Genomic DNA, 15,969 nt, shown 5'->3' with positions numbered 1-15,969 from the left:
TGACTGATCACCTTTGAACATTCTGTCCTGATGGTGGTCTCTTCCGGGATACCCCGTCCATAGGGTACGAAACAGATGCTGTGGCCTTCACGGTCACCAGATCTCAACCCAGTTAAGAATGGACATTTTGGACCAATGTGTCAGACAACCACATCCACCACCATCATCAAAACACCAAATGAAGGGAACACTTTTGGATGAGTGGTGTTCACCCCTGCAGTAGAGTTACTGAGACTCGGCACACTGAAGCTGTTTGGGAAGCAAATGGTGGCCCAAAACCTTACTAAGACACAAGAATTTCCTTTGGGATTAAAAAAGCTCCAGGTTATCCTATCTTATATTATCATGGGTTTTCCTTTAATTTGTCACCTGTCTTTATGTTCCTTAAAAGTAAATATTCCCAAGCAAAACATTTCGTGCACATTAAGTCTGAACCTTCAGAGCAAACAACACTTTTGCAGATTCACTTTTTTATTGTTTTCATTTTTTTATGTTGAAAGTGTAATTTTTCACCTCTGCTCTCCCTTCCTGTTACGCGACTGAACTTGACAGACCGGATCTACAGTCTTGTATAAACCTATACCCGCCCCTCTTCTGGTCTTGTCCAATCAGCAGGCGTATGTCGCCGCAAAGGCTGTAGGGAATTTGAGTCTGGAGCGTTTCCTCGTGTCCAAAACGGTAAAGCAGCAGTTATTCCAGTGATGTTGGTTCAACTGTATTCGCTCTTGAAGTGGTTGACAGTTACCTTTTATAGGACAAAAATACCCAAACATATGCAAAGTTTTGTGTAAATTAATTTTATTTATTTTAACAAAAAGAGACGTAGGCAATTCTAAAACATCCCAAACAGCCTCAATCAACAACCAAACTGGCCTTCCAGTACTGCAATAAAAAAAACACACACATCTGTATTTCTGCATACCCGTCAGATTCAGTCTATCTTTACTGATATAAAAAATAACTCTTCACAGGAGGATTACCCCCTAATTGGGCAAATTCCTCTCTCCACAAAAAAATGTTATCAAGATATAATATTAAAATGTTATAAAAGTTACGATGCAATCAGGACTGTGACCTCTGTAACTATTATGTACATCCTCAATTTCTGTCATATCATCCTGTAAACAAGACAGCATTTGCAGAATCCGTCACCACAAGGCGGCAGCATTGTGTTAATAGCTGGTAAATAATTGCAATAGACCTTATGGAGTATTTTAGGAGCTTATGGTTGAAATTTAGCCCTTTGATGCTTGTTTTCTTCTCTAAAGAAAACCCCTGGAGCAGAGTCACAGCTCACGGTGCAAAGCCCTTTGGTCTGATCATCATCCGGACTGATTTAAAGGACTGTCTGTCATTAGTGGGGTAATACTCTGAGGATATGTTGTGCCACGTCCCCCAGAAGATCCCATCCCGGACTCCCTTGTATCTCCCCACATAGTACCTCCCGTTCAGGTTTGCAGCCATGCAGGCGTCGAACCACCAGCCGGAGCTGTAGTAGACCCCGCAGTTCCCGGAAGGATAGCGGTCGTGGTCCCGGTCCGGGGTGGTGAAGGCCCTGTTGTTGTGGTCGTACCTCTTGTTGAAGCGGAGAGCATCACCTGCGGTGCCCGAGTATCCTCCCACCGTCAGCCGGTAGCGCAGCCGCTCGCTGGCCACCCTGAACTGCTCGTACTGCGCAAACTCCGTGACCCCTTCAAAGTCCTCCAGCTCCACGCGCAGCGCCATGTCCCTGTCCCGGGTCAGCAGGTGCATCAGGTTGTTGCCCAGCCAGAACTCCCCTCCGTCCAGCTCCCCGAAGCCGGTCTGGTACTCCGCCCAGGTGCGGTTGAAGCTCACGCTGCCGTCCTGGCGGCGCTGCAGCACCGTCCAGCCTCCGCCTTCCCGCTCCATGTCGCAGAACACCGGGAAGCTCCTGCCCCGGAGGTCAGGGGTCACCAGGTACACTCCGCTCCGCGCTTCTCCTCTGAGCAGGTGGTCCGAGCAGTCTGTGGAGAAGAGGGGGGAAGAAAATGAAAGAAATTACAAAGAATTATGAACTCTGTTTTTTTCTCACAATCCTCCAAAAGCCTTTAATCTTCTTCATTTCTGAACTGATCCAACTGAAGTCTTGCCTTTGCTCATATACCTTGCAGGTGAAATGATCCTCTCACAGCTGGAATGCGACCGTGAAATGTGCTGGAGGAGGTCACAAGTGCAGCAGGTCAGTGCAAAACTACCTTTTCCACAGTAAAACAGAGTTTTCACGACTTTGAAGGTGGACCTCCGCAGTGGACGCACACATAGCGTTCAAAATCCAAACTGTATTTAGGAAGGGCAAGTTTACGATCTGCGTGTTTTTGTAGTTTCCTGGAATGTTTGGATTAAGAAGATCCAAATGTGGAATATGATTCACATTAAAGGAATAAGTGACCAGATTATGTCTTCAGCTGACTTCCACCTGCAAGATGTGGAGTCTGGTAGTTGTTATTTTAATCCATATGAATTCAATTTTTGAACTGAACAAATTATTAAATTATTGTGTTCACTTTACTAGCCACGCTCCACAGAGGGATGTTGTAAAGATGTCGCCCTCTGCATAGTTGCGGTTTTATCCTCATGACACTCGTGCAAGGCCGCACATTTTGCACACACATGCAGATTCCTCCTTTGATAAGTGTAAAGATGATCTCAGGCCGCATAATTATGTTATAGGTTTTCATGTGACGATCACTGTGTGGTCCTTCTACTTTAAATCCTCTGGGCTCGGGTCATCGTCAGTTTGCTTTTTTGGAATATAGTTACAAGCACACAAAGATATTATTGCACAGCAGCAGTCTTCTGTCACACTAATTATTGTGAAGTCATATAATTAGAAGATAATCGATTTTAAATTTCCATTCTATTCTCTTGTGCCTTTTTAGTCCCAGTTTAATTTGTCTGTTTTGTGTGGGGAAACACCAGCAATTCTTTCAGTTATCTGCCAGAAAGGTACAATTATCCTTGTTTCTTTCCCCCTTGAACCTCAGCCCAAGTGGTCGAGCTGTTTTCGTCTCTTTCTATTACAAAAGAGTTCTTCTTCTCCACTGTAACCAATATGTTTGCTCAAAGGGAATTTCAGTGGTCTGTTGGGTCTTAACCCTAATTTGTGAATTTTTCCACGTAATTTGCTGTGGCCCTGCCTTCGCCCTAAGTCGGCTGGGATAGGCTCCAACCCCCCCGTGACCCTAGTGAGGGTTAAGAGGTGTACAGATAATGGATGGAATTTGCTATGGTATGTCATATTTTTATATTTTTAACCTAAATATACAAGTCAGTCAGATACATTTGGATAAGAAGAATATAGGATCTTAACCTAAATTTTTTAAAGTACTCAAAAAATATTGAATAGGCTCAACCTTAATATTTAAATAAGTCAGACAAATTTGTAAATCGAATATCATTATAGCGTTTTAACCTTAATAGTTACATTAGTCTGGTAAGCATGAATTATACATAATATTATAGGGTCTGGCCTTAATATTTAAATTAATCAGGGACATTTGTATTATAAATAAGACTGTAGGGCCCTGAGCCTAATACTTGCATGAGCAAATTTGTATAATAAATAAGATTATAGGACCTTAAATGTAATATTTAAATTTGTCTAGTAAAAGTGTATTTTATATAATATTGTAGAGTCTTAAGCTTGTTTTAATTCGTTAGGTAAATTTGTATAATAAATAATATTGTAATGTCTTACCTTACTAATTAACATTATTAGATACATTTGTCATTCTGTTGAAAAGCACTTTGAGTCAGTGTCTGTTGTTTTTAAATTTGCAATATAAATAACATCTTGACTTGACATTTACATTTTTCTCTCAGGTGATGCAAATCAGGATAACTTGCACAGTATTCCCTGTATATTATGCGTGTAAAACTCAGAGACAGTACTAGATCACTGTAAAATCATATCTCTTGCCTTTGGGAGGTGTCAGTGTTGGCACTTTGCTGTCTGTCCTGTCAGGCCTGCTGCCGCCCTGGGTGTCCTCGGGCTGCTCTTTCGGATGCCTGTGCGGTGGTCTTCCGTTTGGATTCAGGCTGTTATTGAGGAAAGCAGCCACCTGGTTGATTTTCACACGAAGCTCACGTGCACTGGGAGTGGAAGACTCTGCTGCCGGGGGCTCGGGGCCAGAGGTGGCAGGGGTTGTTGACCTGAAGTCAGGGCTGAGTGTGGAGGTAGTTTGGGGACTGGGGGAAGGGACTGGGCCTGCAGGTGCTGTTTCCTCCACATTGTGAACTATTTCAGCTTGTAAGCTGGAGTCAGATTTGGGAGTTAGAGTTGGCTTGGCGAGACTTGGCCTGTTGTTAGGGATAACACTTGGGAGGATCCTACGCATGATTTTGTTTGGTCTTGTTGTCATTGGGATCGATGGTGGCTGACTGGCTGTTTGTGGCCTCAGATCAGACATACTCCTGCTGTTTGGGCTCGTTGTGAAGTCCTCAGGCAGAGTGTGAAGGTGAGGGGAGGCTCCTGTTTCCAGACTGTTGGAGGTCTTTGGAGCCAGAGTGATAGTTTTCCTCACGCTGGGACTGAACTCTGAGTCCCCTGGGGAATGAGTCACCTCAGTAATCTGTTTTGCAGGGCCAGCTGTAGGTGGCACGCCAGTTTGAGAGTTTTGGACGTCGTCTGAAGTAGTCCAGCTGATTCGAGTTGGATTTAAATGTGTTTTGGTCTTTGCATTTGGCTTTGGTTGCACTGCTGGTCTTGGCCTTTGATTGGGTGTTGCTTCTGGCTTGACTGCAGGTCTGACTGGTGGTCTGTATCGGGGGGGAGGTCTGGGTTTGGGTGCTTTGTCTGGCTTTGCTTCAGGGACTGCACCAGGCACAGACTTGGCATTAACATTAGGGATTTGGCCCGGTCTGGGTGTGTTAAGGCTCTGATTGGTTTGTGGTGCTTGGTCAATTTTACGATTTACATTTGGTTTCGTCTTTATTTCTGTCCCAGGCCTTGGTTGTTTTTGGTTTGGTTTAGGCACTTGGCCAGGTTTAGGTTTTTGGTTAATTTTAGGGAATTTCTGGCTGGGTTTGGGCTTTTGATCAGGGGATGTGTTATTTCGATATGGTGTAATTTTCTTTCCAGGTGTTAAGTCTTGATTAGATTTAGGCTCAAATGAGGGATTGACATCAGATTTCACCCTGGACTCAATGAGAGGCTTTTGGTTAGGTTTTGGTGTAAAACTCTCTGTTTCACTTGTTTTCGATTCAGGCTCTTGGACGGGTTTTCTATTTGGATTTAGTTCAAGCTTTTGATCAGGTTGTGTTTCCTTATTGTTTGGCTTTCTCGCCGGTTTTTGTTCTGACTCAGCATGGTCAGATTTGACAGGATGTTTTTCCTCAGGTTTTGAGTTTTGATTAATAATTGAGGTTCCATCAGACTCATGTGTTTGCTTGATAACAGGATGTTTGTCAGAATGGGTTGCGTTTACATTTTGAGGGGATGTAGGTCTCTGGACAGGAGTCACAGACTTTGAGTTTGGCTTTTCAACAGGTAACTTGTTCAACTGATCAGGTGACTGATCAGGTGTATGGTCTTGTTTTTGTTTGGGTATTGGATTATTTTTCTGATTTTGATCGGTTGGTAAAATATTAGGTGGAGTTCTTTGATCAGGTTTTGAAATCTGATCTTGTTCTGGGTGGTTGGCAGGTTTGGATCGGTCAGTTGTGGGTTTATAGGGAGAAGGCTTCTGCTTTTGGTCGATTAGAGGACGTTTGTCAGAATAAGTTGCATTTACAGTTTTAGGTTTCTCATGGACAGGAACCACAGGTGTTTCATGAGATTTTGGCTTTTGATCAGGTAACTTGTTTTGATCAGGTTTACCGTCTTGATTTTTCTGATTTTCATCAGTTGAAGGATCAGGAGGAGTCCTTTGGTCAGGATTTGAAATATGATCTTCTTGTGGGTCACTGGCAGGTTTGGATTGGTTGGTTGTGGGTTTGTAAAGAGAAGGGTTCTGCTTAATTAGAGGATTTTTGTCAGAATCGGTTGCATTCACAGTTTGAGGTCTTTGATGAGATGTAGGTGTCTGATCAGGAGTCACAGGCTTTTGGTGAGATTTTGGATTGGGAAGAGGTGACTTGTTTTGATCAGGTGTGTGGTCTTGGTCGCGTTTAGGTGGTTGATTGATTTTTGGGTTTTGATCAGTACGGTCTTGGTTTTGATTAGGTATTGGATTATTTTTCAGATTTTGATCGGTTGGTAAATTATCAGGTGGAGTTCTTTGATCAGGTTTTGAAATCTGATCTTGTTCTGGATGGTTGGCAGGTTTGGATCGGTCAGTTGTGGGTTTGTAGGGAGAAGCCTTCTGCTTTTGGTCGATTAGAGGGTTTTTATCAGAATGGGTTACGTTTACAGTTTTAGGTTTCTCATTAGATGTAGGTCTCTGGACAGGAACCAAAGGTGTTTCATGAGATTTTGGCTTTTTATCTGGCAACTTGTTTTGATCAGGTCTATGGTCTTGATTGTTAGGAATTGGATTCTTTTTCTGATTTTGATCAGTTGGTAAAACATCAGGTGGAGTTCTTTGGTCGGGTTTTGGAATTTGGTCTTGTTCTGGGTCACTGGCAGGTTTGGACTGGTCAGTTGTGGGTTTGTAGTGAGAAGGCTTCTGCTTTTGGTGGATTAGGGGATGCTTGTCAGAAGTTGTTGCGTTCACAGTTTGAGGTTTTCGAGGAGATGTAGGTGTCCACACAGGTGTCGCAGGCTTCTGGGGAGATTTGGGGGTTTGAAGAGGTGACTTGTTTTGATCAGGTCTATGGTTTTGGTCCTTTTTAGAGGTTGGAGTGTTTTTCAGATTTTCATCAGTTGGTAAATTATCAGGGGGAGTTCTTTGGTCGGGTTTTGGAATTTGGTCTTGTTCTGGGTCACTGGCTGGTTTGGACTGGTCAGTTGTGGGTTTGTAGTGAGAAGGCTTCTGCTTTTGGTCGATAAGAGGATGTTTGTCAGAATTTGTTGCATTCACAGTTTGAGGATTTTGATGAGATGTAGGTGTCCACACAGGTGTGACAGGCTTTTGGTCAGATTTCGGACTTTGAAGAGGTGACTTGTTTTGATCAGGTCTACGGCCTTGATCGCCTTTAGATGTTGGAGTGTTTTTCTGATTTTGATCAGTTGTTAAAATATCAGGCAAAGTTCTTTGATCAGGTTCTGAAATTTGGTCTCGTTCTGGTTTGCTAGCGGGTTTAGATTGGTTGGTTTTGGGATTGTAGAGAGAAGGCTTCTGCTTTTGGTTGATTTGAGGATGTCTGTCAGCATGAGTTGCATTTACAGTTTGAGGATTTCGATGAGATGTAGGTGTCCGAACGGGAGTCACAGGCTTTTTGGGAGATTTTGGCTTTTGAAGAGGTGACTTGTTTTGATTAGGTTTGTGTTTCGGATTGTTTTTCAGATTTTGATCAGTTGGTAAAATATCAGGTGGCGTTCTTTGGTTGGGTTTTGGCATGTTACCTCGTACTGGGTTGTTGGCAGGTTTGGATTGGTCAGTCGTGGGTTTGTAGAGAGAAGGCTTCTGCTTTTGGTCGGGTTTTGTTTTTTTGTCAGGAATAGGAGCTTGGTCGGATTTACGGTCATTCTTAGGATTTTTCAGCTTTTGGTCCGCTTCAGGCTTAATTCCAGGTTTATGTGTTCCACCAGACCTTGGTCCTTGTCCTGGCAGTGGTTTCACGCCAGCCTTGGGGTTTGTGCTGATGTTCTTTTTAGCTGTCCAGCGGTTGTGATCTGTAACTCCGGGGAATGCCGTTATGTGTAAATTCTGATTAGGAGCTGTGGTGGTTGTAGTTGAGCTAATGTGACCCTGGATGCCTGCCTCAGGCCTTACCTTGGATCCAGAGTTGAGTTTAGTAGTGGCACTGGTTTTCTGCCGTCCAGGGCCACCCAACGTGCTCATTGTGGCTGTTGTTGTATCAGACTCTGCATCAGGATGTGAGGGCTCAGAAATAGCAGCTGCTCCGAGGCCTGTGCTTTGGGTTGGTCCATAAGCAGTTATTGCCTCATGACTTGCATCTGTGATCAAATCTAAAGTGGAACTGGGCAGAGAAAGAGATGGAAGAGATGACGTAAAGATTGTAGCTTTGTTTGAGTCAGGCCTTGAGGCTATGTTAATGATAGACCGAGGAGTTGGGCTGATTGAAACAAAGTCTGTCCTTTCAATTGCTTTGTTGGATGATAACTCTCCATCACTGTTTCTCTGCACATTCTCTGTTTTTTCGTCTTCTGTCTTGATCTCCTTTCCCGTCTTCCTTTCCTCTTCCTCCACCTCCCCCTCTTTTATAGTCCTCTCTTTTTCTGTGCGCCTGATGCTTTCGGTCTGTTTTGGTTTCTCATTATTTTGCTGCACTTTTATTCCCTTTTCCATTTCCTGCTCTTGCTCCTTATTTGTATGCACACCATGACCCGTAGACATCTTTATTTTATCACTGCCTTCAGTCTGGGTGTTTTTTTCGGTTTCCTCTGTTTCATCTTGCCACACGTGAGGTTGCACCTTTCTTTCTTTTCCACTCTCCTTATCTTCTTGCGATTGCTTATGATTCTCTGTTCCTGCGTTTTCTTTCTTTTTGTCTGTCTCTCTCTCCCTGGTGCTTTTGTCAGCAACCTTTTCCCTCATTATATCGACTTTTCTCTCATTTCCACCAGCAGTTGGCACCTTTGTCTGTCCTAATTTGTCCTTGCCTTTTGCCCCCTCTGTCTGAGTTTTTCCGTCCTTTTCTGCCACTTCTGTCCGAGTTCCTTCCTTCTCTTTTTCTTTTATGACTCCTCTATCGCTCTCTCTTTCTGGTTCCCATTTTCCTCTTTCTTCCTCCTCCAGAATCAGCCTGTTGTCTGAGTCGCCATCTCCTTCCGTCTTGTCCACCTTAACTCTATCTTTTCCAAACTCTTGTCTAAAGTCTCTGTCATTCTCTTGAAGTCTCTCATTCATCCAGTTCCTCTTATCCTCACACCCATCCTTACCCTCATTCAGCTTCTCATTCTCTCTTTCCCTTTGCCTCCCACACTCTCTCTCAGTTTGGCTTACTGTACAGTCTGCACACAGCTCCCTCAGTTGATCCACGCTGTCCTTCAGCTTCTGCAGGTCCTTCATGATCTTCTCCAGCTCTTGGAGCTGTTGTGGCAAATGAACAGTCAGCGGCGGCAGGCTGAATAGGTAAGGGCAGGAGCTCTCATCCTGTCTGCACGGCCCGTCGGGTCTCAGCGTTGCAGCGCAGGGCCCAAATCCTTTATCCCCCAGGAGGAGTCCTTCCTCGGAGTCTGCTGCGATCCAACAGAGACTGGAGAAGGCCAGCAGGGTCCCACATACCCGCAGTGCTGTTAACCTCATCGCGTCCCGAGAGTAAAGAGTGAAGGCAGAGTAGGGAGAGAGTGTAAAAACACCCACCTCAGTTTGTGAAGCGCAGTGACAGTGAGAGGAGGAGGTAAGGTGGGAGGAGGAAGAGGAGGGAGGGGGAACTGATGGAGCTGTGCCTTGGAAATCTGTGAGACGCTTTAAGAGGGAAACAGGTGAAAAAAAAAAAACAACAGAAAAGTAAGAGGAGGACTGTGCAGATTCTTGATAGATGCGGTGTGTGATAGAGGATGATAAGCAAGAAGCGTGAGGAAATGATAAAACATTTCTACTTCGTAATGTAAGCAGAATTAATCATAACCGTTAGAAATCAGTCGTGAAGAAGTACTACAAATCACAAAGGCTTTTGAAAGCGTGCCTCTCATTGTAATCCCATTATTGCATTCCAATTTATCCTCATTCCAGTCACATCATTTAATGAGGACCATTTGTAATGCATTCTCACCCCATGCTGTAATGATAAATGTATCACGGACGTTAATATGCATGTGTGTCACAGTTGCTTTGGCAGCCGCTTCCCGGGCTTCCTGTTGGTGGGTCCACAAACATGTGAGTGACAGATGTGACAGTGCAGAATATGCGATTGAAGCAAAAATATTAACTGCTGGGCCTGAGCCAGGAGATTGTCACTTAGATTTGTAAGGACGTATTTCATTTTAGCGTAAGCTGTGCGGTTTAGTTGAGCTTCTGCGTAATGAAAGTCAGGAATGTCAGATTTATCCAAGAAGACCGCTTGATTCAGATGCAAAGCCAGAAAAGAGGAATATATCATGTACTATTGACATTATTCGGACAGTGCTAATCCCCAACAAGTGTCAGGAATTGGTGAAGCAATCTCTGGGTGGAGAGGCTAATCTCACTGCGTACAAACTGTCCGTGTTCATCTAAGATTGAAGATTGGGGCTGGGGGCTAATTTTGTTTTGTCTACATATAGTCAGAAAAAAAAGAAAGAGAGAAAACACAGTCACATGAACTAAATGAGGCATCTGCTTGGCAGGGAGTTTAGATAATGAGGCTTTAGTTTCCCAGACCCTGGGTGTAAATGTCAGTCCCGCCACAGGATATGAGATATGAGTGATAGCATGTAATGCCAGTGTTTGATGTTTCAGAAACTGTCCATTTTTAATGCTTGTTAGACCACTTAAGTCGTCTTATTTTTAGACTGAAGCACGACCTTTAAGCAGTTTTGCTCCGTCTCTTTTACTGTCTGAGAGATTTCTCAGCTGTCCTTTAATAATGACAAAGGAATCCATTTGTTTGGGGAGTGGAGTGAGGGGAGCATTGGGTAAGAAATGAAAAAGACTTAAGTTGGAAGAAAAATACTCAATTTAGCACTTGACTGGCCTGCAAGTTCATAAGTGCATGCGGAGAAACGGCACCGAGTAGGAGCATAACAACGTTATGTCACAGTTGTTGTGAAATGTTAAATTCTACGCTGTCTTACTTCAACTTCTTCCTCCTTCTGTGCTAATGCAGCAATGAGCTCATTTGACATCTGACAAATGTTGGCAGGATAAAAGCCAGAAATTAGTGTCCTTTCACCTTTCACATTTACTTCACTGCTTCAACACTTACACTAAGAAATAGTGTGAGAGAAATGTTTACACTCTCAAGAGACCTCAGTCTTGTTGATTTATTATCACAGAGAACATCTTTTACAGGACGGCCATTATTCTCAAGCAAATGATTCCAACAACAAACTAACCAGCAGCCCGGGCTGCATGAAGATCGATGATGATTAGAAGTTGCGGTGTAGCTGATCAAGGTTAATGGGGTTGAATCATTTGGTAAAAGCTACTCTTGAATTAATTCTGTCCCAGCAGCAGTGGAGTAGACAATACCCTCACTCCTGGCTTTACCCATTTATGGACAGCAGGTTTTTTTTTTTTTCTCATCGGGGTGCCCTCTCTGGATACAGTGTTTTGAATTCCCTTGGTGAGCTGGCTTGGCCCACTCTCTGCCCTGGATTGTGTAAACACTGCGCTTTTTTCCATACAGACTAGAACAAACATCTGACCATCAGTCCGGCTTTGCTGCCTGGGCTTCCTGGCAGACCACTTCATCTCCATCCACTTTGGGCAGAGGAGCCAGTGTCGTCGGTCATGTCTGTTATGTGCATAAGTGTCCCGTTTCCAGCTGAACGGGAGCGAACCCAACAACTGCTGTAGTGCAGCGCCAACACTCTTGTATTACCTCACTCAGTCTGCCTGCCCGAAGGTATAAACCTACCTGGACAGTGTTATTCTACTCACTCACCGTTTGCATGCCAAGAATAAATAGTTACATGATACAACACCTGCCTTTGCTGTGTGGATCAGTTCAAAATTGAACTTTCCCTCCTTGTCTCTTCCCCTCTGTGTCACACAGGCACACACATTCATATTCACATGAGTTTTCTGCAGCCAAACCCTTAATTCTGCAGTAACCGATACATTCCTTTGCCATGTGTGAGAATGTTTTTTCATCCGTCAATTGACTGATTCGTAAAAATGAAACAATCAAGTGTCCCTCACATCTGTGCTGAATTTCCTACAGCGAGCCAACACCAGATAACTCTAGGTCAATTTGCGGCTCATCCAAAAACCTGGACTTCATTAAGACATTGTTTTAAATTTATATTTAAGAACCCTTGTCTTGATGAAAGATATGGAAAGTGGGTGTAACTTGGGAACAGGTTATCTGCTGCTGTCACCGTCTATCCAACGGGAGTCAACTCTGAGGCCAAAGTGGACATTTTTGACGCCCTGGCAGAAAAAAATAAAATAAAAAAATTCAAAAACAGGAGTTCTTCCATCGCAGGTGAGACTATTTTACACATTTTAAAGTGTGTTGGGTCGTAAAGCTTCTACAGAGACATAGCTGTTCGGTTTTCTATCATATCATATCCTGATGTTCATACTGAATGGATTTGTGCTGCATTCTGTATACTTCCCAGCTGTGGTTAATAGAAACCATGCATCGTACACAGACGATGGAGTGAATGTACAGGAAAGGTGGGCCTGAGCGCATCGAAAATACTCAGATCCTTGATTGAAAATATGAATACCACACTGTAGAAATGCTTTATTGCAAGAATAAAGTCCTGCACTGAAACTGTTGCATTAATAACACGATGTGAGTGTTATTCTAAAGGTACTTTAGTATCTCAAGTAAGAGAACTCACTGCAGAAAAGTAGCTCCTGTGTGTTATGATACACAATATGTTTGGATTATTATTATTAATAATGCACAAGTGGTGAAAGTATTCGTATTGTTCAGTCAAATAAATACTCCTAGTCCGACATGAAAAGTCCCATACATCAGTATTCACAGCAAATAAAGCAAAAGTACTGCCTTTGTCCTTTTTGCTGATAATATCTATAGAAGGACGTCATTAGACTATGAAGCATCAGCGTGACAGCCGCGTGCTACAGCTCTCGAACTACCACAGTTTTAAATAAAGGGACAGCAGATACATCTCAGGGGTCATGCCATGATTAATGTGAGAGGAAGGAAGGAAGGACAAAGTTCCGATACACGAATCTGTTTTCAGTTTGCGGATTTTTCCCTAATCTTTTATTTTTTGGTGAGACATTGGTTTTGTCGAAATGAAACCATGTGAGAGGTTCAGACGGGAAAATCCCAATTTAATAGCGCTGTTAACAAGTTGTAGACATCTGTAATGCGAGCTCGGTTATGTACAGCTTTTTTTTTTTTAAATCGTTAACAATGTGTGGTTATCTGTAGTGTAAAATCTTCACCCTTGAAGTAAGTAAAGCTGTCGGACAAATGTAGAGCAGAAAGTACAGTATCTCCCTCTGAAGTGTGTTGAAGTAGAAGTATAAAGTAGCTTAAAATGTCCAAGTACCTCACTCTTGATTAAGTGTGTCCCATATTTTGCATGTAAAATCTTAATCTGCAAAGTAGCTAAAGCTGTTAAATGCAGCGAAGTGAACGGTGCGACGTTTGTCTCTGAATTCTAATGGAATCGCAGTATATGAGTGGCATAAAATGGAAATACTCAGGTGAAGTATTTGTGCTTGAGTGCAGTGCTGGAGGGATGGTGCTATAAAGAATTATTGCCTCTGCACTGCCTCTTGTTATGAGAACCAGAAATAACCTTTACTTTATTATCCTGCAAACTGTGTCTTCTTCTCTATGGCAACTGTTTAAGTCTCAGCGCGGCAGTGTAGCATTCGCCCGATGAACAATTGGGGTCAAAAGAAATAAACACATCTAATTTTAGAGTAAGCCAATGTCAGCGCTGATGAACACTGTGTACGCCGCCTTTCCAATCTCCTCTGGCAGATTATAAGACTTCTGCTTTCACGGCTACGAGAGCAGCGTATGGTGACATGTGGCCGTTTGACAGAGGGAGAAATGTAATTTTCCACATCTTTGCTGGATTAGTTAGTGTGTTATGTCATAACAAAGAAAGATAACTTTCATCCAATATTAGTGCGGTACAAAAAACAACCGAGACACTGCGTTGAAGTTTTAATCACATAATGTTGACATTAAGTGAGTAATAGGACTCGGCTCGTGGATGTAATGAAGCCAGCGACTAACCAAATGTTGCTGTGAAATAGTTATGAGCACATTTTCAGCTGACACCTCCCAACACTTGAGCCTTAATGACACATTTGTGAGGTTCAGTGAACATGATGAGTTTCACAGAGGAAAAACACCTCTCAGTGGATTTGTACCACTTTACTGCCACCTGGTGACATTTAACAGAAATGTCTCATAAAATACAAATTACTGGGAACTATTGACTGTAAGAGCACCGATAAACAGTATGGAAATATGACAATGCTACATCAAGAAAAGTGTGCAGGTCTTTTGAATAAATAAAACATTTTACAAGTGTTCTTTGTATGAATTTAAATAATATGCAAGTCATGTATTGCAACCCTATAGATGCAGATAGAGTTGAAACCAGAAGTTGACGTACAATGTGTAAAAAGACACATAAGCTTTTTTTTCTCACTATGTGACTTTACATCAGACTAAACTTTTCCTGTTTTAGGTCACTTAGGATCACCAAAATTATTTCTATTTGCTAAATGCCAGAATAATAAGAGAGAATTTAGAGATTTTTTTTATTACTTTCTTCAAAGTCAGAAGTTTACATACATTTCCTTAGTATTTGGCAGCATTGCCTTTAAACTGTATGACTTGGGTCAAATGTTTTGGGTTTCCTTCCACAAGCTTCTCACAATAGTTTGCTGGAATTCTGGCCCATTCCTCCTGACAGAACTGGTGGAACTAAGTCAGGTTTGTAGGCCACCTTGCTCCACACTCCTTTTCAGGTCTGCCCATAAATTTTTTACAGGATTGAGCCACTTTGGTTACGCTTTGCACCAAAACACTTCTTCTCTGGGACACAGAACCCGTCCCCTTCTTGAGCGCTATGATGGCTGGACATCCCCATAGTGTTTATACTGGTGTACAGTTGTTTGAACAGATGAACGTGGAACCTTCAGTCATCTGGACATTGTACCCAAGGATGAACCAGACTACTGGAGGTCCACAATTCTCTTCTTGATATCTTGGCTGATTTCTTTAGATTTTCTCATGTTGTCAGAAAAGGAAGCAGTGTGTTAGAGGTGTGCCTTAAAATACATCCACAGGTGCGCCTCCAATTAACTCAATTGTTGTAAATTAACCTATCAAAAGCTTCCAAAGCCATGACATCATCATAGTTTGAAGGCATAGTAATCTTAGTGTATGTAAACTAATGACTTTGAAGAAAGTAATAAAAAATGTCTCTAAAAAAATCTCTCTCATTATTCTGGCATTTAGCAAATATAAATAATTTTGGTAATCCTAAATCATCTGAAACAGGAAAAGTTTAGTCTGATTTATTGTCAGACAGTAAGAAAAAAAATGTTATATGTCCTTTTATTCTGGTTTCAAATGTAGTTGAAGCTCCTGACAAACTTAAAGACTGCAGGAATGAAACCTACTTTGAAGAGTTCTGGAAACAAGTGGCACAAACTGCTGAACAATGAAAGACTGACCCAGAACCTGTTAAAAAAAAAACAACAAACAAACAAAAGGATGGATGGGCACAGCGTGATGTTGAAACTAGGCGTATGTCCTGAGCGGAACAAGGACATGTTTGACACCCTAATTCTCCACTAAATAGGCTATACTCAATATTTCACATCATTCTTTTTGTTTTGTGTGGATGGTCTGGCTGCACTTCAATTTCATGCTGCTATTGGGGAAAAAGATGCTTTGACTTGTTAATTTTTTTGACCAATCACAATAGTAATGGGTGGAGCAGAGCCAAAGCTGCAGTAATAGCGTCCCCTCAAATTCCTACAAAAAATTGTTTTGGGGCAAAGTTTGCAGGCAAGGAGGCAAACACCATCATTAGAATGGCTAAATCACCAAAAAAAAAAGAGAAAAAAAGCCTAATGCTGCCTTACTGCATGATCTAAAATGTGAAATATTCATTGTAGTGTGTTGTTAGGTTGAAGGTTGTTGTTTCCCAAAGTAAAGAAGCAGAATAAGTGAGCTGCATCAAATGTGTGGTAAATAGTCAGCCTATATTGTAGTGTTTTGCATTTGGTGGGTCACACTCGGGGTGTGTTCTGATATCCATACTACCATATTCTATTGTAT

The 15,969-nt window shown here is 42.4% G+C and overlaps 2 protein-coding genes across 2 annotated transcripts; both read right to left on the bottom strand.

Annotated features, from left to right (window-relative positions):
* Positions 1-781: 781 nt before the first annotated feature.
* On the bottom strand, positions 782-2,121 carry LOC103371554 (fibroleukin-like). Its single transcript, XM_008300917.1, has 2 exons — positions 2,112-2,121; positions 782-1,985 (listed from the first exon to the last, which is right to left on the bottom strand). The coding sequence occupies exons 1-2, from the start codon at positions 2,119-2,121 to the stop codon at positions 1,294-1,296; spliced, it is 702 nt and encodes a 233-aa protein (XP_008299139.1). The 3' UTR covers positions 782-1,293.
* A 1,790-nt stretch (positions 2,122-3,911) lies between these two features.
* LOC103371552 (proteoglycan 4-like) lies at positions 3,912-9,332 on the bottom strand. Its single transcript, XM_008300915.1, has one exon. It carries the CDS (start codon positions 9,330-9,332, stop codon positions 3,912-3,914), a length of 5,421 nt encoding a protein of 1,806 aa, XP_008299137.1.
* Positions 9,333-15,969: the final 6,637 nt, after the last annotated feature.

The sequence above is a fragment of the Stegastes partitus genome, unplaced genomic scaffold, assembly GCF_000690725.1.
Source record: "Stegastes partitus isolate 25-593 unplaced genomic scaffold, Stegastes_partitus-1.0.2 Scaffold1605, whole genome shotgun sequence".
NCBI classification, from domain to species: domain Eukaryota; kingdom Metazoa; phylum Chordata; class Actinopteri; family Pomacentridae; genus Stegastes; species Stegastes partitus.
The sequence above is the reverse complement of the archived record's forward strand: the minus strand, read 5'-3'. Positions and strand labels throughout refer to the sequence as shown.

Coding starts and splice junctions, on each gene's coding strand:
- LOC103371552 (XM_008300915.1), bottom strand. CDS start 9,332: ATGAGGTTAACAGCACTGCGGGTATGTGGGACCCTGCTGGCCTTCTCC.